Raw genomic sequence first — 26,720 nt, 5'->3', positions numbered from 1 at the left:
GTCTCAAACTCCTGAACTCAAGTGATCCGCCTCCCTCGGCCTCCCAAAGTGCTGGGATTACAGACCTGAGCCACCGCCCCTGGCCATTTTTACCATTTTTGAGTTTACAGTTCAGTGGCATCAAGAACATTGACATTCTTGTACAGCCATCACCACCATCCATCTCTAGAAATGTTTTATCTTCCCAAACTGAAACTCTCTAAGCATTAAACAGTAACTCCTCATTCCTTCCTCCCCAGTCCCTGTACAATTACAATGCTACTTTTTATCTCTATAAATTTGACTACCCTGAATACCTCATAGAAGTAGAATGCTGCAACATTTGTCTTTTTATGTCTAGCTAATTTTACTTAGTGTAATATCTTCAAGATTTGTCCATGCTATAGAATGTATCACAATTTCCTTTCTCTTTAGGCTGAGTAATATTCCATTGTATATATATATATACCACATTTTGTTTATCCATTTATATATCAATGGGCATTTTGGGTTGTTTCCATCTTTTGGCTATTATGAACAATGTGGCCAAGAGTATGGATGTACACCATCTGTTCAAATCCCTGCTTTCAATTCTTTTGGATATATACCCAGAAATGGAATTTCAGGATTATGTGATAATTCCAAGTTTAACTTTTTGAAGAAGCATCATAACAAATAAGTTTTTTTTTTTTTTTTTTGAGACGGAGTCTCACATTGTTGCCAGGCTGGAGTGCAATGGTGTAATCTTGGCTCACTGCGACCTCCGCCTCCCGGGTTCAAGTGATTTTCCTGCCTCAGTCTCCTGGGTAGCTGGGATTACAGGCATGCACCACCATGCCCAGCTAATTTTTGTATTTTTAGTAGAGACGGGTTTTACCATATTAGCCAGGCTGGTCTCGAACTCCTGACCTCATGATCTGCCAGCCTTGGCCCCCCAAAGTGCTGGGATTACAGGCATGAACCACCGCACCCGGCCACAGATAAGTTTTTAATATTTATTTTTTATGATCAACTTTTGCTAAAGACCGTTAAAACTTTTGCTTTAAGTTTGACTTCCTTTTCTTCACCACAATCCTAAGTAGTTAATTATGAGAAAATTAAGCCTTAACTGATAGTCTTCCACACATCACACCCTAATTTGTTTTTATATTATACATTATATAGACTTACATATAATATATATTCTGTATTAGATTTGGCATTTATTAAACATGGCCTGTGATATTCTAAGTATGGTAGGTATTTGATATTCTTGAAATGAGAATATATCGCTTTGTTACTTAGCACTATTAAAATAAATACACACATTTAATTTATAAAACTTTCTGAACATCATTAAAATAAATGGGGCCAGGCACAGTGGCTTACACGTGTAATCCCAGCATTTTGGAAGGCCATGGCAGGAGGATCACTTGAGTCCAGGGGTTCAAGAGCAGCCTGGGCAACAAAGTGAGGCCCCATCTCCACAACAAATTTAAAAATTGTTTGGGTGTGGTGGTGTACACCTATAATTCCAGCTATTGGGTGCGGTGGGAGGTGGGAGGATTGCTTGAGCCCAGGAGGTCAAGGCTGCAGTGAGCCATGATTGTACCATGGCAATCCAGCCTGAGCAACAGAGTGAGACCCTGTCTCAAAAAAAAAGGTTGAGGGGAATAGTCTTTTATTATAGCCTTTTCATACCATTTACCAGTGCTAAATCCTATGGTATAATGCAGTTTGATATAATAGAATGAACAAAGAAACAAACAAATAAATAAATTTGAATTTGAGTCATGACCCTGATGCCTACTAGTTGTGTTCCTCAGACTCTGTTTCCTATATATAGAAGTCATACGATAATGCCCACTCTACAGAGGATGAGATGACATATAATGCATGTAAACCGCCTGGCATGGTGCCTATCCCCTCATAAGTACTCAGCAAGTGTTAGTTCTTTCCCTTATGTTGCTCACAGTTAAATCCCTGGGTTAGAAAACACAGCTATAAAAGGAATATGAACTACTGATTAGATCATAGAAAGAATCATAAAACATTAACACTAGAGAAGTTATCAGAGACCATTTCCTAGTGGACGCATGCTGAGTTCATTGTTAAGTGAGGCAAGAAAGCAGAAAACATGAATAGGTCATTAATTTATTCATTTTTTCAACAACCTTTTACTAAACCCGAATCATGTAATAAGGTTAAAGGGTTGAAAGGCAAAGTCCCTGCGCTCCCTCAGCTAGAGTTCATTATCTAATGGGAAAATAAATGTAACTAAACAATTATAATACAATCTGATAAATTCAGTACAGAGATAAATATATGTAAGTATGTATGCACAAGCATAGGATAGGTACTAAGCCCAAACTGACAGAATCCAGGCATGTTTTCCAGAGAATGAGAGGCTGGAGTTGCATATTGAAGGATGAATAAGATCACTGGGTAGAGTCATGAGCAGAAGTTACCTACACAGAGGCAACTGCATACCCTTCCTGCACATAGATAAAAGAGATGGCTAGAGAATATGGTATATGTGGAATGAACTAAAGGTTAGCAGATGAGAGAGAGACACAGGAGCCAGATCTTAAACAGTCTTCAATACCATAAAACATAATTTTCAGCAGGGCATGGTGGCTCACACCTATAATTCCAGCACTTTTGGAGGCCAAGGCAAGAGAATGGCTTCAGGCTGGGAGTTCAAGACCAGCCTGGGCAACATAGCAAGACTTCATCTCTACAAAAAGATGAAAAACTTATCTGGGCATGGTGGCACATACATATAGTCCTAGCTGAGATGAGAGGATTGCTTGAGCCCAGGAGTTGGAGGCTGCATTGAGCTATGATCCTGCCGTTGCACTCCAGCCTGGGCAACAGAGTAAGACCCTATCTTTAAAAAATAATACTTTTAACTGCATCATAAGGCAGTAGGGAACCACTGAAGGTTGGTGACATAGCCCCATGTTACTAATATGTTTGTTTAGAATCTGAAAGAAGATTGAACAAATAAGAACTAAAAAGTACTGACTGGATTTTTCTAAGAGGTCATTGGTGATCTTAGAGAAGTAGCTTAGAAGGTAGAGGATTGTGTTATGAATGGGAGATGTTGAAGTAAACACAGTAAATAAAGAAAATAATTTAAGATTTATTGAGATACAGTTCACGTATGTTACAATTCACCCATTTAAAGTTTTTGATAGTTTTTAGTATATTCACAGAGTTGTACAAGCATCACCACAATTTAAGAGCATTTTTGTCACCACAAAAAGAAATCTTTATATGCACCAGCAGTTGCTCTAAAGGATAATTTTTTTTTTTAATGAGTAAATATTGGACTATGTTTCTATATTAATGGGAAAGATCCAAAAGGAGGGAAGCATGTCAGACATGCAGGAGAGAAAGTGTGTAATACACTATCAAGCTCTGTGTGAAAGTGGAGAAGAACAAAACCCAGAGCATAGATAGAGATAAGCACTGAACAGGAGGGAACAATAGGGCCTCATCTCAGATTGGAGAGTAGACGCATAGCATGGGGACTTGTGTAAGTAAATGTGTATGAATGAGGTGGAAAGGCAACAAGATTCTGTTTATGAGGGTTTGTGCTAAGGATGAGATAATATTTATGCTTAATGGGTGCTGCTCAATAATTATAATTTCCTTTCAATATTGTTTTTCTGTGTTTTCAACATCAGGAGAATAGGTGTAGAAAAAAGTTGAACAGAGAGGGATGTGTGTGTGTGCACGCCTGTGTGTTTGTGGAGAGAGAGAGAGACAGAAAGATAGACACAGGTGAGGTTTGCCATGGAAGTATGGTGAAATGTATGAAAAAGGATTGAAGGTGCAAGGGTGGCTGATGAAACTGTTAAAAGGATGTTGCAGAAAAGATGAAACGTGAACCTGGGCTGGATTGAGTAGATAAGAAAGGAAGGAAGGGAGTGATAAACTGGGAAAGTTTATCCTTTTATTCATTACTAATTCATTTATTCAACAAATATTCGTTTTGTTCAGGATGCTAAAAATGTGGAGATGAGCAAGACAGGCAAAGTCTGTTCCCTCCTGGAGCTCACATTCTAATGGGGCACACAGAAAATAAAATTTAAAGACTGTAATTTCAATTATAACAAGTGCTATAAAGAAAACAGAAGTGGGTAAGGTGATACAAAGTGCCGTGAGGGTGGAGAACTGTTAGAAGGGATGGTTAATGACTGCCTCTCTGTCTTCATAAACAGTGTTTCCTTTAAAACTTTAGGATCGGAGTACAGCTAAACAAGGGCACCAGGGAGTTAGCTCCTACTGCTCTCCCACAGCCAAGCATGTCCCTGCAGTGCCCAGCCTGGGACAGCCTCCAAGTCAAGTCTTGTCACAGGCTTCATGTCAGTTGTGAAACTTTCACTATTGCCTTCTACTAATTTACTCCCCACCCCCACCTCCAGGCCACGCCTCTCTTTTCTTCAGAATCTTGTTTCTCTAAGGTGCTTTAATATCATTAATATTAGCACATTTGTATATCTGCTTGATTTATATTAAAGCATTATTTCTGCAAAACCACAATCATGGTACAAGGATAGATTTGTACCTTTCCAGTATCAAAAGCAAATTTGACTAATTTCTGTTCAGTAGCTATACTTTTACTTATTTCTGTTCACTTCTATACACTTAATTCAGTCTGGAAATACGTTCACAGTCATACAGAGGCAAGTTGTGTGCATACAAGTCATGTAATCACCTACTATTTTGGGAAAAGCGCCATTCTTCTTGAGAAAGTTTCCATTGTATAATGAATGGTTAATACACATGGCATAGTAAGTGATCATAAAAATAATCTCTCTATAAAAAGAGCACTAAACGATAGAAATAATAACCATAAGAGGAGGAAGAGTAATCAGAGAAACAGCCTGCAGCACATTAAACTTTTATGTTGTTTTTAATTTTTAGAAAACAGCTGGGTTATCAATATACAACTATGTCTGCATTTACATATATCACACACCAGAAAGAATTCTTTTTCAGACAAATATGCTAATCTTTCAAAAAATATCTTGTGACCCCAACTTAAGAATATAGCCTTATCTTTATCTGTTTACTCTTCTTTATTTCTCTGTATTTTGGCACTATTCTTTTTTTCACTGCCTTTAACATTTTTTTAATCTATTCTAGTTCCTCAATATTACATATATTCTTTTATAGATAAGGGACAAATAAATAAAAGTTGGTCATTTTCTGATTATTCTGCTGATTTTGATTTGGCTCATTCATGTCTTTTCTTTCAAACACAATCTTATTAAGCCTTTCTAACCCCATTTTTGAAAAACGTAAAACCCAAGGAAAGAAGAAATTTTCAAAAAAGATAAAAATTAGAATATTTGAACTCAGGGTCAGATATGAGTAAGAATAACTATTTTTACGAATTTAAAAAATTCTCTTAAAATCGAAATCCACAAATTAAATACATGATGAATTGAATATTTTATAAAATAATTTTCCCTCTTCTAAAAGATTTAACATAAGTATTTTCCTTAAATTAATATATTTAAAGTATAATCATATCTATAGGCATGGTTTCTAGAACAATTCTATATCCTTATCCAGAATTCACCCATTAATTTTCATATAAATGCTATTTGCAATATACAAAGGTTGAAAGCTATCTAGACATTAGTATCTTAGTATGAAATAGTTCATTGATGAAGTTTAGTAGGTAAGAAATACATTTTTTAAAAAAACACACATATATGCATATGTCTGTGTGTATGTAAATAAATATATATATATTATATATATGGCAATGTGATAGTCACTGAATACGGGAGCACAAAGGAGACATTTCTAACCCAGGTTAAGAAAGTATCAACTGTCTGAACATAATCCTTAAGAAATTTGAGTTAAGTCAGTGAAGCAAAAGAAATGGAAGGGACATTCAAAGCGGAGAGTATGGCATGTGGAAAAGAGCACAGTATGGCTCTATGACTTGAAAAAATCGTGTGGTAGGAAGGGAGAGCATAAGAAGTTGGTGATAGGCCAGGCAAGGTGGCTCACACCTGTAATCCCAGCACTTTGGGAGGCTGAGGCAGGAGGACTGCTTGAGGGCAGGAGTTCGAGACCAGCCTGGGCAACATAGTGAGACCCTGTTCCTAAAAAAATTAAAATACAAATAATTAGCCAGGCGTGGTGGTATGCGCCTGTAGTTCCAGCTTCTCAGGAGGCTGAGGAACGAGAATTGTTTGAACTGGGGAGGCAGAGGTTGCAGTGAGTTCAGATCACACCACTACACTCTAGCCTGGGTGACAAAGCAAGACTCTGTCTCAAAAGAGCAGCTAGGCTAGTGAGATCTCTAAAACATATTTGGAAACCATTCATATCTGTTCATCATTAGTTCAAGCCGCCACCATCCTCTCCCCACTGGACTAACGCTAGTAGACCAGGTCACCTTTTTCTGTCCCTGCCTACCTACAGTCCACTTTCTACCGAGCTGCCAAAGTGGTATTTGAAACTGTAAGTCAGATCATTTCACTTCCTTCTTAAACTTTACTATTTCACATCAAACATAGAATAAAATCTGCTTGACTCACATGATCTGGCCCTGCATACCTCCCTGATCTCATGTCGTCTGTTCTCTTCCTCATCGATGTGTCCTGTCACACTGACATTTCTGTTCCTGATTACATGAAGGGGAAGGCCTTTGTAAGTCTAATATCAAAGCTAAAAATCCTTAAGGAAATTAATATATTCACGTATAAACACTACATGAAAAGGATGTTTCTGTACATCTAAAGCAACAACAAATAACAAAGTACAGGAATAGAAAACTCATGAAAGATGAAATGCAAGTCACATATGAAAAGCACTTTAAGCTGGGCACAGTGGCTCACACCTGTAATTCCAATGCTTTGGGAGGCCAAGGTGGGAGGATCGCTTAGGCCCAGGAGTTTGAGACCAGCCTGGGCAAAGAGCAGGACCCAGTAAGAGAAGTAGTTCATCCTCACTATTAATCAATGACATTAAATTGAACACACAATAACATTTTTGTCCACTAGATTATCTAAGATTAAAAATAATAAAAATTTTAATGTTGGTGCAGTATGAGAAAACAGATACTGTCATATATTTGGTGAGGATGAAAATAGGTTGAATCTTTATAGCAATCTGTATCAATTATTAAAATGTTCATGTACTATTTACTTAGAACTCTAACCAAAAGTAATAATTGACCAAGTGTGAAAAAAATATTCAGTTATATAGTTGTTCATATGTATTAGTCTGTTCTCATGCTGCTATGAGGATATACCCGAGACTGGGTAATTCTAAAGGAAAGAGGTTTAATTGACTCAGTTCCACATGGCTAGGGAGGCCTCAGGAAACTTACAGCCATGGTGAAAGGGGAAGCAAACATATCCTTCTTTGCAAGGCGGCGGGAGAAAGAAGAATGAGAGCTGAGCGAAGGAGGATGCCCGTTATAAAACCATCAGATCTCGTGAGAACTTACTATCACAAGAATAGTATGGGGGAAACCACCACCATGATTCAGTTACCTCCGACGGGGTCCTTCTCACGATGTGGGGATTATGGGAACTACAATTCAAGATGAGATTTGGGTGGGGACGTAGCCAGACCATATTATCATAATAGCAAAAAAAAAAAAGAAAAAGGAGCAACGTAAATGTCCGGTAGAGAAGTAGTTAATTAAATATTGGTAAATTTACACAGTAGAATACTGTATATCATCAAAAATGTTGCTGTGTAAATCTATATGTATTACCATGGAAGAATATTTTGCCATATTACAGTGAATAATAGACAATGTTATGGAACATATAAAATACAAATGCATGAGGAAAAGTCTGGAATTATGGACCCCAAAATGTTCACGGTCATTATCTTTGGTTAATGAGATCATAGAATTCTTTAATTTGCCTCTTTCTATATTCTAAAAAATTATGTCTCTTGAAAATCAGAGAGAAAAAAAGCCAAACACAACTCTTTCTCCCTTTTCAGGGGGAAACAATCTGCTTCTTGAAAATTTGAACAAGCAATGTATGTTAACATGAGGATATGAATACTGACTTCGTTTTTGGCTGTTCAGAGGTCTTTTGTAATTGCGTTCTGGGTTTTGGCCATGTTCTTTCTCAACATTCAATGTTGTTAGGGTACTGACCGTCTATAATGATCTTCGTGTAACTTTGACAGGAATGAAGGAATTTACAATTTCTTAACTTTTATCTCACTCAGAAATCAGAGTACCTCCAATCTCTTAATTTTCTATATATGTTATTTAATCCACTGAGCTATGGGAGTTTTCATACTTTTTAACATTTGAGTTTATTTCTTCATTTTTCCCATCATATTTGAGGGAGAGCACAAAGAACACTTCTACAGGGAAAATATCTTAGGTATATCACTGTTAATTGTAGTTTTTGTCATTATCTAAAAGCAAGAAGGCTTTTGGCTTAAGATTCCTGAATTCTAGAACTCTGGGTTCACTACTTGTGTGTGTGTGTGTGTATAATTAAATAGTTATACAAAGTGCTTTAAAAATGTATTTATCAAAGCAATACATGTTAACTATTTCAAGAGTCAAATAATACAAAAAGTATAAAGTGAGAGACTAGAAAGCTCTCATCCTCAAATTGGTAACTAATGCCAGAGTCACATGTTAATGTCTAGCTATAAGTTCCTCTTTGATGCACTTTGATGTGTATGTAAAGAAAAAAAGCCTCTGCTACAGAACTCATCATCCTTTCCTAATGCCTGAAATTCTACCATTAGAGATCACTTATTTGGTTACAAATCCTTTAAAAAAAAATCCTTTCCAATCATGTGGCTGTCTGTGAGTAAGACTGGACAGTAGGTTTTGATAAAAGGAAAAGTACAAACACAGCAGAGGCTGGAGCAGTTGTTGTATAGGGGACACCAGGGCAGATCTTGGGGTGCACTGGAGGTTGGAAGAAGGGGTGGGGGTTCAAAGGCTGAAAGATACTTGCAGGTAGATGTTGCTGTCAGACAACCTTAATATGAACAATATTATCTGTGCTTTTTCGTCTTGTACTTTGTTATAAGTACTTGGTACATTTCCTCTAAAAGTGTCATTTTCTTCTTTACTTTTCACGTAAATACATTGTTTTATGTTTATGTGAGTTCAGAAATTAATTAAAGTTTTAAATTTCCTTTTGAAAATGGAACTCAGCTCTATTTGCATTGATAAATAGGGGAGAGGGGAGAGCCGTGATATTGCCCAGTTTAAAGAATTACTGTATACAAGTGACCTCAACATGAAAGTAAAAGCTGAAAATTTTTCCTAAGTTGTGTTTAGTGTCAGTGGTTGGTTTTCCCTCTTCCAAATTTATCCTTCCAAATGCTGCCTTAGCTATGCGTAATCACTCTGAGGTCTGTTTTCCAAAAGAAGCAGCAGCAGTGTTTAAGTTTACATGACCCCAGTTTCATGACAGCAGTAGCAAATCAGATATCTTATCCAAGGAAAAGCATTTTTGGCTTAGAATTCCATCAGTCTGTTGGTGGGAGTCAACAGCTCCAACACTGCTGCAGAACACTGGCTGCAGTGAATCTTTCAGAAAGCATAAACACAATTAGTATTTATAGCATTGTTAACATTTGTTAAATAGTTGGGGGAGTGGTCTGTAAGCCTGTTTCAAGCAGGTGGCGCAAGAATCTTTGTTGTGAGTGTGGTGAGATTTAAGAGTAGGACACGATTACAGTGGTTGTAGCAATATAGTAAATTAGGAGTATTGAATACCGAAGTTAAGATTTCATGCAGCCACAATTCAAAGTGTTATAGAAATAATCATGAAGTACCTCTGGCCAAAAGTGTGTTACACAGATGGCATATTTGACACAGTGCAGGGCAGGAACTGTACAATGAGAAGCCAAATAAACGGTAAGGATTAGTCAGGTTTTAATTGAAAACCTACATTTAAAATACCATAAAATTATGCCAGACTTTCTTTTACTTCAAAACCACAATAATCAGACAAAAATTCCCTTATTCAATTAAATGAGCATCAAAGTTGTCAGTAAAGCTACTCTTTGTATTTTGCTCATTATTATGTCTTTTGCAGACTTACTAGTTAAGTTAGGTGTAACTAAATTATACACTCAAGGACATGAAGCAAAATATTAATATTTTTATGATTTTTTTTCCTATTAACTACCTACAGAATTCTGAGCCGTTCTATTATACTGATGACTTTTGTCATGAACCCCTGTTTCCTTTCAGGCACCATCTTTACTTCATCTAGGTCACTCTTAGCAAATGAATAACCAATGACTGCTGCTTTTCATGACATAGTTTAAACATATTTGTTTGGTTTTGAGAAATAATTTAACCTTCTTAATGTGAAAATTAACTCTCTGGATGTTGTTGAGTTTTTTTCCTTTAAGACCTTTACTGTGTTTTCTCAACATTTGCTTCTTAGCATTGGCAACCTCTTTGAAGACATTCCACTTATTTTTCTAGGCAGGCTGCTTTATCTACTCATTTCCAGTAGCCAGAGATGGAGGTGTTTTGAATGAGCACATCAATGTTCTAGACAGAGATACTGTTTGAAATTATCCATGAACACAGTGCCGCTGAACATTATTGAGTGACGTTTGTTTCTGTTGGTTGTGTCTGCTCTGACTAGCTGGTTTCTTTCAGATTGGCAGCTGGGATTATGCTGTAGTAGATGGACAGCTACAAGAACTGGAGATTGTAGTGAGGCTGGGTTGGGACTCAGTTTAATGTGCCTGAAAAGTACGGGCTCCGTTACAGGCACTAATGGAAAAATCTGTGTGCATTTTCACAAATTATAATTACATCATATTTTACATTAGTAACTTCCATAATAATATTATTTGAGTAGATATGCTAGTATAAATACTCCTTTCCCTCCCTAATTTTCCTTCTCCCCCTTCTCTTTGCATTATTATTTTAAAATATGTTTTACTTTATTTAACAAGCTGCTCTTTCTCTTTATTTTTTATGTACTCCATTCCATCATGATATGTATTTGTTTCCAGTTACCTGATGCATTCTGAGTGCTTCTTGGAGGAAAACACATTATTTACTTAAACAAGTTTGTATTTAATTAATACTAAATGATGGCAAAAATTGCTAAAACTAAGGGATCCTTGGAATCAGATACAGATAAGTTAAAAAGTAAACTCAATATTAACAAAATTAATTTTATAGCAAGGTCTATAGATTTAAGTTTTTGACCAGTTTATCAACTGAAGTTGTTCTTAGATGGTTACAGACTATTCCTTGGGAGAGGAGCAGAAAAGATAACTATTGGGTACAGGGCTTAATACCTGGGTGGTGAAATAATCTATACCACAAACCTCCAGGACACAAGTTTACATATGTAACACACCTTCACATGTACCTCTGAACCTAAAATAAAAGTTAAAAATATATGTATTTCTTGCTATTATGTTAATGGATAAATTAAACTTCATAAAGGCCAAGCACAGTGGCTTGGCCAGGCGTGGTGGCTTAGGCTTGTAATCCCAGAACTTTGGGAGGCCAAGGCGGGCAGATCATTTGAGCTCAGGAGTTCAAGACCAACCTGGGCAACATGGCAAAACACCATCTCTACAAAAATACAAAAATCAGCCAGGCATGGTGGCACACACCTGTGGCTCCCTGCTACTCAGAGGCTGAGGTGGGAGGATCGCTTGCACCCAGGAAACAGAGGTTGCAGTGAGCTGAGATCATATCACTGCACTCCAGCCTGGGTGACAAAGTGAAATCCTATCTCAAAAAAGAAACAAAAACAAAAACATTTATTGAGTGCTTACTTAACCCTAGCCAGGCACTGTGTTAAGTCTTTAATATATATGCTGTAATAATATCACACACCTACTGATAGCTTAGTATGTGCCATGAACTGTTCTAAGTGCTTTATATATACATATATATGTGTGTGTATATATATATACACACATATATAATACGTATATGTGTGTGTATATATATACACACATATATATACGTATATATATACATATATACACATATATATACGTGTATATATATGTGTATATATGTGTGTATATATATACACAGCCACACATACACATATATTTTTTGCTGAAATAAGGTCATACTCTATATACTTTGGTAGTTAGAAATTTTTCTTTCTTTGGTATATTATGAACTAGTTTCTATGTCAGGTGTATTCAACTCATTTTAATGGCTGCATAGTATTCCATTATCAGAGTTTAAGTAGTTTTTTTCTTCCAATTTTTACTGTTATAAAGAGTGCTATAATAACTTTCTTTATATCTAAATCTTTTTATCTTCATCTGATTCTTTCCTTATGAAAATTCATAGAAGTGGGGCTGGGTGCTGTGGCTTATGCCTGTAATCCCAGCACTTTGGGAGGCCGAGGCAGGCGGATCACCTGAAGTCAGGAGTTTGAGACCAGCCTGGACAACATGGCGAAACCCCATCTCTACTAAAAATACAAAAATTAGCCGGGTGTGGTGGTGCGTACCTGTAATTCCAGCTACCAGGGAGGCTGAGGCAGGAGAATCACTTGAACCTCGGAGACGGAGGTTGCAGTGAGACAAGGTTGCACCACCGCACTCCAGCCTGGGTGACAGAGCGAAACTCTGTCAAAAAAAAAAAAAACCAAGACAAAACAAAAACAACTTTATAATGTTATACCAAATATTTGCAGACCTTTTTTTTTAAATTGTCTTTTAGATTTTTTCAAAATGAAAATTGTTTTGTTATGCTTATTTCAAAAATAATACATGCTTTGTGTAAGATATCAATTGGTATAAAAATGAGGAAAGTATAAATTTTTATTCTGCCCATCTTTTCATCCTTCCTCCATCAGAGAAAATAGCAAATAATAGTTTGGAATATATCCCCCAGATTTTGCATGCAAGTGTTCATGCATATGTATGTATGTATGCACATAACACATGTAAGTATATGTGTGTTATATATATATACACACATATATATAACATACAAACTTGACTTTTATCTAAATTCTTAGATATCTGTCTTTATGTCTGCATTCTCAAAACTAAAAACATTAAGTCTTTCAAGTCCAAATTTACATAGAATCACTTCTGTTGAATTTCATTTACTCTTCTATGTATTAATAGATTATTTTGCAAATTTCATTGAAAATATCCTCTGCTGTACATTTTGAACATTTATCTGCTTGAGTTTTAAATATTCCATATCCTGGTGTATCCATTTTCTTGAAAAACTATTTATCTCTTATGTTTATGCTTTATAAAGTTTGAATTCTGTATTTTATTTCTCAGGCATTTAAAATATTTACATTTTAATCTTAGAAGACTCTTTTTAAATAATTTGAGTTAGGTTTATTATACTACTTTTTAATTTTGTGAATTTATTGCTCTGACAACTAAAAACTGTTAATAACTTTGTATTTCTTTCCTAAGGTTAAGTGGGAGTCTGGTTTCCAAATGTTTCTAATGATGCTTTGCCTTTCTTTCTTTTAAGCCAGATAGAGATGTCATCCAAACATCTCTGATTTTCTCTTTTGGGATTTTCATCCCATTTTTACCAAATATATTTACTTGCTATGGGTCCTTTTTTGGCCTTAGCAGTTACAATATTATCAGGATTTTTTTCCTTTAGGAATTAAATACAAACGTAACCATATCATGATTAGTCATTTGATTAATATGTTTTTAAACTTAACTGATATCGAAGCTAAAGTTGAACCATACCTCCAAAGGACACTGAGGCTAGTCAGCTAGACAGTAAACTTTGAGTAGAAACCTGTCAATTATCCAGCAAGTGTTCTACAATTTAAGTTCAAACATCTGAAGGGAAAGAAGAAAACTGGCACAAGTAATGGTATGATACCACAGTAGACATCACTGGATGGTCTTAGTGTGACTTTTTAAATATTGAAAAGAATTTAATCTATGAAGTCTTGTTGGAATGCTTAAACATTTCTTGGTAAAGAGGTGGATTAGAATCTTACAGCAGCTTTCTTGAGCTTAATTTTGGTAATGTGAGAAAGTTTTAATATATTAATAAATGACATTTCTTAATAAATTATTTTGTCTCTATTTCCCTATTCCAATGTTATAGTGCATTCAGATGTAAATATGTAGGTGATAAAATACAATATCAGAGTTGTGTGCTTCAAAAAAAGGGCATATATATTAATTGTGTCCATATGTTTAAGTTATTTCTCCCCTACCCTACATCTTAAATAAAATTTTACAATATTTATTGTTGGTTACTAAGTGCTGTACTGAGTTAACTTGTTTCCTCAGTTAGATTAAAAAGCCTAGGTCAGAGAGACTAAAATAGTCTTTGTTAAGTTGAAGCCAAATACTACACTGTCACTAAGCCAAGTTTACTTTCCTTTACTTTTATCTCTTATTTCTTTCTTCCTTTCATTCTGTCTAGTATGTGTATGTATATTCTCTCTATATATATTGTCTCTTTTTCTATATATAGCTATAAAATCATGCAAGTATGAAATAGTTGGCACACACAAAAACTATAGAATACACAGCTTGTTGAAAATCTCTTCATAATATTTCCATTTGAAGATCCATTAATACATTCTCTAGGTAATATTTGAGATGCTGTTTATAAAATATAAATATGTGGTTTTACTGCAATGTCTTGAAGTATTTGCATAGTCTTTTTTATTACTATATATCTCAACATCTGGAATGCTGCCTGCTGACTTCAGGTTTTATTACAGAAAGTAGTAACAGGCTATTTACAGAAATAATTGGGAATTGATGAATAAGAATATTTAATAAAGCAAGCTTTTTGTAGAAATGTTTTAATATAATATTTTATTCAATACTAGGCTGCTCTGTGATTGTGGTAGTAGTGCATTTCTTAGCTGCATCCCTCCTAAATTAAGTTGATTTGCATGGACATTCACTGGGTAAATATTTACTGAGCACCTACTATGTGCCAAGCTGTAGAAGCACAGAAATATTAGGCAGTCTCTGATCTAAAGGAGACTTATAGTCTGATCAGTAAGTTGGAAAATTAAACCAGTAATTAGAATATTAGATAAATAGGCAGTAAAAGTTTATGCATGTTGCTACAAGAGCAAAAAGGGAGGGACAGCAACAGTCTGGGTGAGGTCAAGAAAGATCTCCCAGAGGCCAGACATGCCTGAGCTAAGTCTTCAAGAATGAGGAGGAAAGAAACCACACAGAGAAAAGGAATAGAAAATATATACAAGGGTTTAAAGGCAATATGATGTTGATTATATGTCACATTATAGAGTGGTGAAATGGACAGTGGTTGGGGCTAGATAACTATTCATCTTAATGATGAGTAGTTGGTAACATTTATTGAGTGCTTACTTAACCCTAGCCAGGCACTGTGTTAAGTCTTTAATATATATGCTGTAATAATATCACACACTTACTGATAGCTTAGTATGTGCCATGAACTGTTCTAAGTGCTTTATATTATCTCATTTAATCCTCACAACTCAATAAAATATTGACAGTTATTATCACAATTTTTAGAAGAGGAAATTAAGGCACAGAAGGTTAAGTACCTTGCCCAGAATCACTGAGCTAATATGTGATAGTGGTAAGATTTGAACTGAGGCTGTCTGATTCCAGTGTCTGCATACTTAATCCTATGCTGTGGTGCTACCCAGGGTAAGGATTTGGAACGGAAGGCTTTGAGTCACATAATCAAATTTGCAACTTAAGGATTGAACATCTCCTTGCAAGTCTGAGTATATTCAGCCCCTTAGAAGAAATATGAAGGCTGCCAGCTAATGCTTATATTTTTGATCATTGTAAGATACTTTTATTCTCAGTATAGTCTTGCATTAGAAGTTAAAAAAATAAATTGTTTAAAGGCAGAAGCACTCTGTTAATTTTCAATGAATCTATCTAGGACATTGTCTAGATTGACCCCACTTTAAGATAACCTAAAGCCAAAATGTCTTAATAATTATTGAAGGTGGCTAATGGATATGTGGGGATTCATTATCCTATTCCATAACAAAAAATGTTACATAACTGAATGTCTAAAAAGTGATCACCTAGCACCAAAACTCTCTAGGTGAAGGAGAGTTCATTAAGAACAGTTGAGGCATTTGGTAATGTTTGTTTAGCTACCCTATTACCAACCCACCTTGCTGAACCGTACAGGGTTTAAGGATGCTTGTATGTTTCCTGTTATTTCACACCTCATTTATGCCTTTAAATTTTTTATTGCTCTATATAGAGGGCTGAATAGGCAAGTGAAGATAAGGCAAGAAACATAATCACTTGAGGGACTTTTTCAAATCATACATATTACCCCAGGATTTCTCACTTGACCTTAAGAATTACTACTATAGTGAGACAATGGAGTGTTGTCCTATCCTCCAGTATGCTGGAGCTGAAGAAATGAGAATTACTGCCTTTAGTGACATATTTCAGAGCTTCCCTGAGAGACTCATTTGGTTTCTTTCTAATAGCAAATACCAGCCTTTACTTAACACTCCTTATCCTCCCCTGCAACCTCAGTCAGCCCTCATCAAGAAGTGTGCTCATCTCTCAAGCTTGGTTTTGTCCCCAGTCCAACCATAGATGAGCCATAAGGGTTCCTGGCTAGCTTGCTATATAACAGGCACTCAGTAAATTTTTTGTTGTCTAAATACTATGTGCAAGGTACTGTTCCACCTGTTGCACATATATGGTATTCAGACCCTTCTAGCAGGGGTCCCTGACCGCCGAGCCACAGCCTGTTAGGAACCAGGCTGCATAGCAGGAGGTGAGTGGTGGGCAAGCATTACTGCCTGAGCTCTGCCCCTGTCATATCAGCCACAGCATTAGATTGTCATCGGAACGCAAACCCTATTGTGAACTGTACATGCGAGGGATCTCGGTTGCACGCTCCCTGTGAGACTCTAATGCCTGGTCATCTCAGGTAAAACAGTTTCATCCCAAAACCATATCCACCCCTCCAACCAGGTCCATGGAAAAACTGTCTTCCATGAAACCAGTCCCTGGTGCCAAAAAGTTTGGGGACCAGTGCCTTATAGTGTAGTTGTAGTGACAGACATAAATAACATTACAGGAAATTCTGAATCAAGTATATACTGTAATGAGCAGTATGAACAGGTGTAATATTATTTAACAAGATTAGGGAAACTTGGTAGAACTCAAACAGGGTTTTCTAGAGAGGGGTAGAACTTAGAAAACTGAACATAAGAGTGACCATTCTAGGAGGGTCAGTGGCATGGTAGAAAATGTAAGGCAGAGATGGCTTATATTTGTAGAAGAAAACCAGCTTGACTGAAAAGGAACACTGGTATAAGGTAATAGATAGAATGAGAGAATAAAAGTTAGAGAGATAGGAAAACCTGCAATGCCTGGCATTAGCTTTTATCTTTTAAGTACTGGAATCACTTGAAGACATTTGATCAGAGAAATATTGCATAAAGGCGAGTTTGGGAAAACTCAGTTCTGCAGGATATGCTGAAGGCAGAAACTGAATAGAGGGGGAAAACCAGCAAAGAGACTGTTATAATAATCGATACTTGAAATTATAAGGGGCCTAGATTCAGAAAGGAGTGATGAATGTGATAAACTTCGAAGTGATTGGGCGTAGTGACTTTATATGTGAAACACGTAAAATTTTTAAAATATAGACAAGATTCTGAGCTTTAAAAAATCAGAAGAATCTAATTCTTGACTGAGAAATGCTAAAATAGAAAATAGTATTTTAAGATTTTAGATGTGCTAAGACATACATGTGCTTACACACAAAATGGCCAGGGCAAACTTCATGGGAGTGGGCAATCCTCTGGTCATAGGACTGGAAACCTTTCAGATAGGGGCAGAGTTTGAGGCCCAGTAGAAAAAATTTCCAAGAAAGCAAGCTTAAGTTGAGTGAATCATAGTGCTAAAAGAGAACTCACAGTAATAAATTTATTTATGGATGACAAGTCAGCAAAAGACAGAGATTAAAGGAGTAGACTACAGAGCCAGTCTAAGCATTAAGCCATTGAAGCCACAGAAGGGAGAATCTCTGTAAATTGCTTCAGAGATTAAGATGAATGAAAAATGGCAAATGAATTTTAAAAACAAGGAGGAGAACTGGAATTATCAGTTGATGATATACAGTGTGACTATAAAGTTTTGAGATCATAGTCATTACCTTACAATCTTATTCTATAATTTTCACACTTGAAAAAGTCCTTTCTGTTGCATTTTTAATATCAAGAACTGAAAGGTTCGTTAAGAAGTAAAGCATTTGTGTCTGAGAATTCCACAGCCTTTTCAGATGCCTTCAAGACTTGGAAAGAAAATTGATTATTATTTAACCTGTGTGAAAGACTATAGCTTTTATTCTGTCATTGAGATAGAATAATCAGACCACTATATTACGTGACTTAAAAAAGCCTTTTCCTCAGAGTTTTCCGTAATGTGCCACTTGTATTAAAATGTTAAGATTAAAGTTAAGTTAGTTAAAAAGAGGAGATTGGTATTTTCAGAAGTTGTCTCATCCATAACCTTTCATCTCAAAACATTGTTAAGTGCAAAACACTACATGTAATATTAAGGCCAGTTATATTAAATTTGTATCTATAATAAAGATGTATATGCTACAATGTCATCATTCATAGCTTCTCTATCATAGTTGGCGTTACTGCCCATTCTCTCTTCAAAACCCTCATCCTATGGCTTCCATATCACTCTATGCTGCTTTTCCTCCCACCCACCCTCTGACTGCCCTCCCTCTGTCTTCTTCATTACTTCCTCATTTGTACCCTAAATATAAATACTTCTTGAGGTTCTGCTCTAGGTGCTTTTGTGTCTGGGTCTCATGTATTTTCATCCTAGGGCTTAACGAGTATAGTTTCAAACTGTGCTCCAGAGCCCTAAAGAATTCTCAGAATTGTCTCAGAGGCTGCTGAGGAGGCTTGTTAGGGATGGTTTCACCCCTGTAAAGTTGAATAACCCTATCTCCATGTATTGAGGTTTCATGTAATATTTCATTTCAAAAAGGAGGTCATTTCTGCTGCTTAAAAAGATGCACACATATACAACGAGAGAAAGATAAAAAAAAAAAGTAACTTAAATTTCTCTTTTATATGAATGACACCAAAATCAATACCTCTTTTCTCTCACCTCAGAGCCATTCTTAGGCTTTTACACATTGGACATACTGACCTAGATAAATGGTTATCACTATCACGTTGGATTCCATGTGTCTGACATAAAATTTACTGTCTTTCTCCTGCCAAACTTGTTTTCCCTAACAGAAACTCCTGTATTCCTATTTCTGCTCATTGCTTTACTATTCTCTGAAACATGCAAGTTTTTTTTTAAGAAAAGGAATTAGTTTTGTATTTTCTTTATTGCTCAAAGTCATCAGTCCCTAAGACCTGTTGATTTTTCCTTAGCTGGTTCACATATTCATCTCTTTGTTACTATTACCATAGCTTCCATAAGGACCCAGGTGTATAATTCCTCATGTTTTGGACTGCTCTCAGAACCTCCAAAGAAATCTCTCTGTCTCTAGGCTCTTAGCCCTGTGGTATATTTTGAAATCCCAAGCCAGATTTCAGTTTTCTTGAATAATGTATTTCTCATTCTCTTCCTACATAAACTCCTGAGGCATTTCTTCCTTCTTTATTTTAGCTGTGTTAAGTGGGGAACACACCAACTCCCACATGAAATAATAATACAGTACAGCATTTTATTTAGTGCTTTGTATGTGCTAGGTACTGTGCTAAGCACTTTATATGCATTATCTTATTTCATTTTCCAAACAATTATGTGAACTAGGTATTGTTACTATCTCTTTGTAGATGGGAAACGGAGATAAGCTAATTGCCTAAAGTCAAACAGCAGATAAGTGTCAGAGTCAGGATTAGCACTCTGAGCCATCTGACATGATAGGCCAAGTGCTGAAGCAATAAGTTCTTTGCCACCTCCCTCCCCTTTTAATCAGGGAGGCATGTGGGCTGCCGGGCAGGAACCACAGAAGGCAACTGTCAAGGAGACAGGTCTGGCTGGTACAGTGCACTCTTGTTCAGGCTGTACTCTTGTCCAGGCTGCACTCTTGTCCAGGCTGGAGTGCAGTGGTGCAATGATAGCTCACTGCAGCCTCGAACTCCTGGCCTCAAGCTGTTCTCCTACTTCAGCCTCCTAAGTATCTGGGACTTGAGGCACACACCAGCACACCCAGCCAATTTTCTTTATTTTTTGTAGAGACAGGGTCTTACTATGTAGGCCGTTCTTGAACCCCTGGCCTCAAGCGATCCTCCTGTCTTGGTTTGGGATTACAGGTGTGAGCCATCATGCCCATCCTTACCAGCTGTTCTTCAAAAAGATATAAAGTTCTCATTCATAAACTAAGTCCATAAGTTCATATATCATAAATTAGCAGTGTTGCTACCTTCTTCTTTGTGACTACCTTTAGCCTTCAGGTTCCCATTTTATGATTTTTTTCTCAAGCTTGTTCTTGATGTTTAATCATAAATTAATTTCACTCTATCAAAAAATATTTGAGATGATGTTCTGAAAATGATCCTAGTCCCTACCTCACTTCCTTTTGGCTCCGATTTTTATTCTTATTAATTTGAGGGTTTTCCTCATCCTTTTAGCCTGGGAGTTAAGCATACTGACTGTTACGGGAGTGTCGAAGTAGCCTTTATGTATCTTTGCTTCCTTCTCTCCCCTCACCCATCATGTAGCATTTATTCATTCAGCCAATTTAGGGATCTAACAGTGAAGAAGATACATAAGGTCCTGCTTTCATGGCTTTTATATTTTACTGGGAAGAAACAGATATAAACAAGTAAACACAATGCTTACAGATGTGATAGCACCTGGCATTTAGCAGTTTCCCATGATGGGTGGTTGGTGATGGAAATGGGCATTTGTGTGCTATGTGTGCACCAAGAGCCATAGTAGGAGAGTGCCTTGCAAAAGCACACGTCTTTCAAAAAGAGCACACATACACACGTTCCTCATGTTTAGTGACTCCCTGGTTTAACCATCTCATGCTTAGATGCAACATATGGCTTTTACTTTGTTATTTAGTTGTCTAACTTCAAAGAGACAGTCAACAATAATGCTCTTCCTATGGCAAAATTAATATAGCATCAAGCCACTTTCACAGGTGCTGTGTTTCTTTTTTCCTCCTTTTTACTCCCCAGGATGAAATGGGACCTAGAATCAAAGAAGCAATAGTTTTTCTCTATACCTGTAAAAGATTAGCTTTTCATCATTGGGGGATGATGCAAGCAGGAAAACCAAGTGCAAGAAAACAGAGATGAAGCCAAAAAGGACAATTTCTGATTGTAATAGCTGGTTTCTGTTTCATATCACTGAGCAAGATGAGAAAGTTTTGCAGAGTTTTAGAGGAACAGCTTCTACGGTTCTAAATGATGACCTCACCCTCAATGCCCTTGCCAGGTGGTTAGCCCCACTGTGAAAACACAGGTTGATTTTCAACATGAAACAAGCCAGAGTATGGAATGATATTTTCAGGTGACAGTTGGGGTTCTATTTCCTGTAATTAGCACCTCTTAACCTTCAGACTTGCCCCTGCCCTTTTCAGGCTGTTGAAGCTCAAATCCGAAGTTTTGGACAGACTCCTTCTCAACTACTCATAGAGCCCCATCCTCCCAGAGGTTCTGCCATGCAAGTGGTAAGTGCTATTTTTACTCTCCTCATTTCTTGCCTCTCCTTCAGATCTGCTTGATATTCATAACAGTCTTTCATTGTGCTTGAGTTTCTCCACCATATGTGGGTTTGTTTTTTTATGCAATATTTGTTAACCTGCTAACAACCAGCAGATGTTATTGCATTGTCTCCTGGAATCTTTGAGAAGGTAAATGTTGCTCCAGTGTTCTTGTATTTCATCAGTTGGTGTCTTGTGTTACAGAATTGAAAGGTCCATAATTGTCATGAATCCTCACTGTAGGATAAAGGACTCCAGACATAGGGTTGATGACTTTTCCGGTTTGATTCTCTGAGTTTCTAGATTAGTTTTGCTGTTGTGTTTATTCTTTACATCCCAATATATTTTTCAGTTTGGGAATTTTAAAACAAATTCTAATACATAAGATATTGTTACTGAAGGTCAGGGACCACAGTGGGGAGAAAAATGATGGTTTGATATAACAAACCACCCAAAACTTAGTGGCTTAAAACAACCATGTATTGTATTTCTCATGATTCTGAGGGTTAGATGAAAATCTTTTCTGCTCTTTTCACCTCGCCTCACTCACACACTGCTTGGGGGTGGGCTGATGTAGCCAGGCTTCTCTTTCCATGTGGCCTTTCATCCTTAAGGAAGCTAGACCAGGCCGCTCCCATGGTAGGAGCAGTCCCATGAGAATGAAGACAGACAGAAGCAGCCAGACTTCTTGAGGCTTGCTTTTGAACCTACACATCATTTATGCCACATTTCATTGGTCAAAGCAAGTCAAAAGTCAGCCCAGAATCATGGGTACGGAAATAGACTTGAGCTACAAAATAAGGTGGCCATTTTACCTTTATAGTTCCTGAAATTTCAGGGGGAAAATTCTTCAATGAGGAAAAAAAAATTGGCAGAGTAACAAATTGAAGTGCGTGATTAACATAATTTTTAAGGAATAGACTATACATATTGTTTTTCAATTGTCCCTCATAAAAAGAAGTTGCTCATTGCTGTTTTAAATTAAGAATAGAAACTACAAAGTCTGTTCCCGTAAATATAATTAACAATTATATAAAGTCAAATTCCATGTTGTGGTGTAGAGATAGCAGAATTGTGATAAATACTGGGAAGGAAAGAGTAGCAGTGAAGAAAGTAAGAAATAGAGAGGAGGCCCTGCTACCTCTGGCTCTTTTTTCCTTTTTTTTTTTTCCTTTCTCTTCCCACATCACCTTCTGTGTCTTTTTTTCCCTCTGTGCTCTTTGTCATTTTCTTTCTTCTTCCAAGATTTTTTCTCCTTCTTTATCTAGCAGTATGAATTGGCCATCATAAGCTATACACATTTTAAAAATTGTTTACATCACTCTTTCCCCTACATGTTTTTAAATCAGTAAAATCAGATTTAGATGAACATGAAGAGTGACTTTAGTGGGCAGAAGACTACATAGGGAGCAAACATTTAGCAAGAACAATGGAAGATAGTGCCATAAAAATAGTAAGAATGATTTATGTTTGCGTTTGGAATTAGCTTTAGTAATAGCTTGCCATTGAGACTCAGGCTGCATTGGTGCTGGCAAATGGAAGCACCTCCTCTGCTCCATTGACTTTCTGCTGGGGTCACTGCCCAGCCTTCTTCCATGGCAGAGGCTTATTGGCTCATACAGGCAGAGCAGCTTTGCTATCCCGAGGGTGAGAAGGCGGGGAAGGCTCATGCTCATATAAGGATGGGAGGCCGTCTTTTCCATTACCTTTATCCTCTGAATTGAATACCTGAACTCCTCTTCAGACTTGCACAAATTGTGTTTTTCGCTTTGTCCATATGTGCATGGGGAAAAGGCAGTTTAAAAAGAAACCAGAGTTGTCAACAAACATATACTTAATCTGGGAAAACTGATGAAACCTGGCTAGCAATTTCCTACTTGTACCCCAGCCTTGGCTCACAGAGGTACCCAGTATTAAAAGAGGCTTTTTTTCTCTTATCCCTATTTTACCAGTTGCTCTGCTCATCTGCAGCTGCTGCTGTCACTGCAGAGTAGCCTAGTAGTGTGGGGTGTGGTTTTCTTATTTCTGGTGTTTCTCATTCATGCTTTTTAGCCAAGGATATATGATGAAACGCCCAAGAGAGTTTCCTGCTGCTTGCCTGCATCAGGAGCTCTAGTCAGGATGGGGTATGGAGGAGCAGACTAGAGGGACAGATATTTGTACGAAGGCAGTGGACATTTCTGGACATGGTGTCTGCAGCTTGCTGTGGAAGGTGGCTGGTCCTTGCCGTGTGGCTTAGAGTTGGCCCACCAGAGTCACTATGTAAACAAGACATTCTTCCTACTCATGAGAGATTTTTTTCGTGTTTTTTAAGGGCATAAACATTGGAACTATTCAATTTGAGCCCAATTATATTTATAGTATGAGCTGTTAAGCTCAGAAATATGTATGTACTTCCTTTCAGTGAGATTTTATGATTATGTTGTACTCTGATTTTCTCTGAGTTTATAAATTGACTTTCGTAAATATTATTTAAAAACTACATAATTGAAAAATAAGACTTGGTACTTGGAAATGATGTTCATTTCCTTTTCCCAGGACTTCTTTAAAATTAGCTTATGGGATATTTTCCTTCATGTTGCTCCCTGTTTCTCATTTTTACCTAATTTCACAGAATTCCTTAAAAACTATATAAAACGTTCTTTGTGTGACAAAAACTAGTGATACAGGGTTTTAAAAATCAAAGGCCACATGTTTATTGTTTTTAGTAACATTCAGATGAGCTCCCCCATCAACCATCAATGCATCCCAACACACACACACACACACACACACACAAATATAGCAGAAATTAAAGCCACCTCGTGCTGCGTTAAGTGCATGAACCATAATATACACCAGGTGTAGTAATTAGCAGGCACACGAAGGCTGCCTATTTGTCTGGTTTTGCTGCTGTTGCTGTATCCCCCTGTGTTTTCACACCATCAGATAGTTGGATTTAATTGAGGCCACATCAGATGAGGCATTACTGACACCTTTAATTGAATGAGCATCCAGGGAGGATTAACTCATAATATTGATTGGCTTTTAGCCACTTGCTCAGAAGGGTGTCCGGGTAGCTTATTAGTTGCCTTTATTTACACCTTTATGCAAAGAGTGCAAATAGGAATTCTTAGTGCAATATGTTTTTCTAAGTACTCTTAATAACTTTTTTAAAAGGACTGATAATAAAAATGCAAATGTATTTAATTTTTTATTACCAGTTCTGAATAAATATGTGTTAAATATATGTGCCTCCACATTTACATATACCTGGTGTTTTGAAATATGGCAGAAGGAAAGCAGCCAGAAGCATTTCATCAAAGTGTTTCAATTCTGAATGATACTAATCAGCTATTAGAAAACAGACATGGTAGGAGAGAATTGCTGAAAATGTACAGTGCAATTACTGTATGATAGCACACCACCACAAAGTATAAATAAAGCCAATAAATCAGAGCAGTGTTATATATGTCTTGGATTATGACATATGGGTTGTAAGAATGTTCCAAATCCTTAGTAGTCTTCAAGATTTATTTGGTTGCTGGTTATTAGAACAGACAGTGTTTCATTTAACATTTTCAATTACTCTGTTTTTTGAAGGAGAAATCAAAAAAGTCTTGAGCTCTAGTTTTGTTTGTTTTTTAACCAACAGGGAAGAGGAACACCTAGGTATTTCTCTTTATTCCTAGCTACAGCAGAAAGCAGTAGCATTTGCATTACAATAGGCAGTGTTTATGATTTGGTACACTATATAAATATATTGTTTTTACAAGTACATTTATGCATTGCTTTCAAACACCTTTATAATTAAGTTTGTATATTACGTTCATAAGTTATTTCTCTACTGTAATAATATATGCATGCAGCCTAACTATTGTTTATAAATGTATTTGTTTTCATTACCTCTTTGTAGTTGTCAAAATCTTCCTGCTAACTCAACACAACTTCTGATGATCTTTGGAAATTACCTTGGCTTGCTTTTATGCCTATTGTCCATTCTTACTGTTTTTTTAGTGCTAAAAGATCATTATGTGACACGATAGCAACCAGAATGGTTTAATGCAATCCCCAGCACTTTGCCTGTGTAGAATCTAAATCAAATCATTCTTTTAGTTTTTCGTGGCAGTGGGGAGGGAAAGGGAGCTCATAAAATTTATAAATTTTAAAGTGTTTCTGTTAATGTATTCTACTTCAGTCCCCCAAAATTCCAACTAACGACATACATGAATAACAGATCATGACTGCTGTTTCTACAAGCCTTTCTGCTCACTGTGCTTCCACTTACAACTCGTGTTAATATGGTCTTCCTCTTCTTTTCCTGCACCCCCTCTCTTTCTTGTCTTTCTTCGTCTTTTCCTTCTTGTCTATTTGGGTCTTGTCATGCCCACTCAACAGTATCTCCTCCTGCAGAGTCCATTGATGTTCACAGACAAAGCCCAGCAGGATGTTATCATGGTCCTCAAGTTTCCCTCCAACTCCCCTGTTACTCACGTGGCAGCCAACACCCAGCCTGGTTTGGCAACTCCCGCTGTGATCACAGTCACTGCTAACAGGTTATTTGCAGTGAACAAATGGCACAACCTTCCTGGTAAGTAAAGAAATACCATTATAAGGCATGGTAACTGCTGAACACTGTGTAATACCCACTTAAATATAGCATATCTCAACATTTAAGCTTTTAATTTTCAAGCATTAGTCTGAATCAAATTGTTTAATAGTTTGAAAGGCTTAAAAAAGGCCCACGTGAGGCATATAGTACAAATGTTAAAAACATAAACTACTTTTTAGCTTCTGGTGGTTTATCTTTATTCTTGGAGATAAATATTGTTTCTAATATAGTATTTTAATATAATGATATTCTATATTATGTCCATAAACAGTATATATTTATTTATTTATCAAATGTTTCTCTTTTTTACTTTCATTTTACTTAATAAACACTTGGGTTTTTACAAATTTTTGTTTGTTTTTAGAGACAAGGCCTTGCTCTGTCACTCAGGCTGGAGTGCAGTGGTGTGATCATAGCTCGCTGTAGCCTTGAACTCCTGGGCACAAGCAATCCTCCTGCCTCAGCCTCCTGATTAGCTAGGACTACAGGCACGCAGCACCA

The 26,720-nt window shown here is 36.8% G+C and overlaps 1 protein-coding gene across 5 annotated transcripts in view; it reads left to right on the top strand.

The window, feature by feature from the left end:
- Nucleotides 1-26,720, top strand: part of LRBA (LPS responsive beige-like anchor protein) — a 799,485-nt gene that overhangs the window by 716,996 nt on the left and 55,769 nt on the right. For 3 of the 5 annotated variants that reach the window (XM_055111907.2, XM_034959239.3, XM_055111906.2), the window contains exons 49-50: nucleotides 21,506-21,595; nucleotides 26,006-26,198. In XM_055111907.2, the coding sequence (XP_054967882.2) occupies nucleotides 21,506-21,595; nucleotides 26,006-26,198 (283 nt within the window). The remainder of the gene's footprint in view (nucleotides 1-21,505; nucleotides 21,596-26,005; nucleotides 26,199-26,720) is intronic. The other 2 variants (XM_063603583.1, XM_057302179.2) reach the window with 1 other exon arrangement.

This window comes from Pan paniscus, chromosome 3 (genome assembly GCF_029289425.2).
Source record: "Pan paniscus chromosome 3, NHGRI_mPanPan1-v2.0_pri, whole genome shotgun sequence".
In the NCBI taxonomy this organism is placed as follows: Eukaryota; Metazoa; Chordata; class Mammalia; order Primates; family Hominidae; genus Pan; species Pan paniscus.
This window is presented reverse-complemented; position numbering and strand designations above follow the sequence as displayed.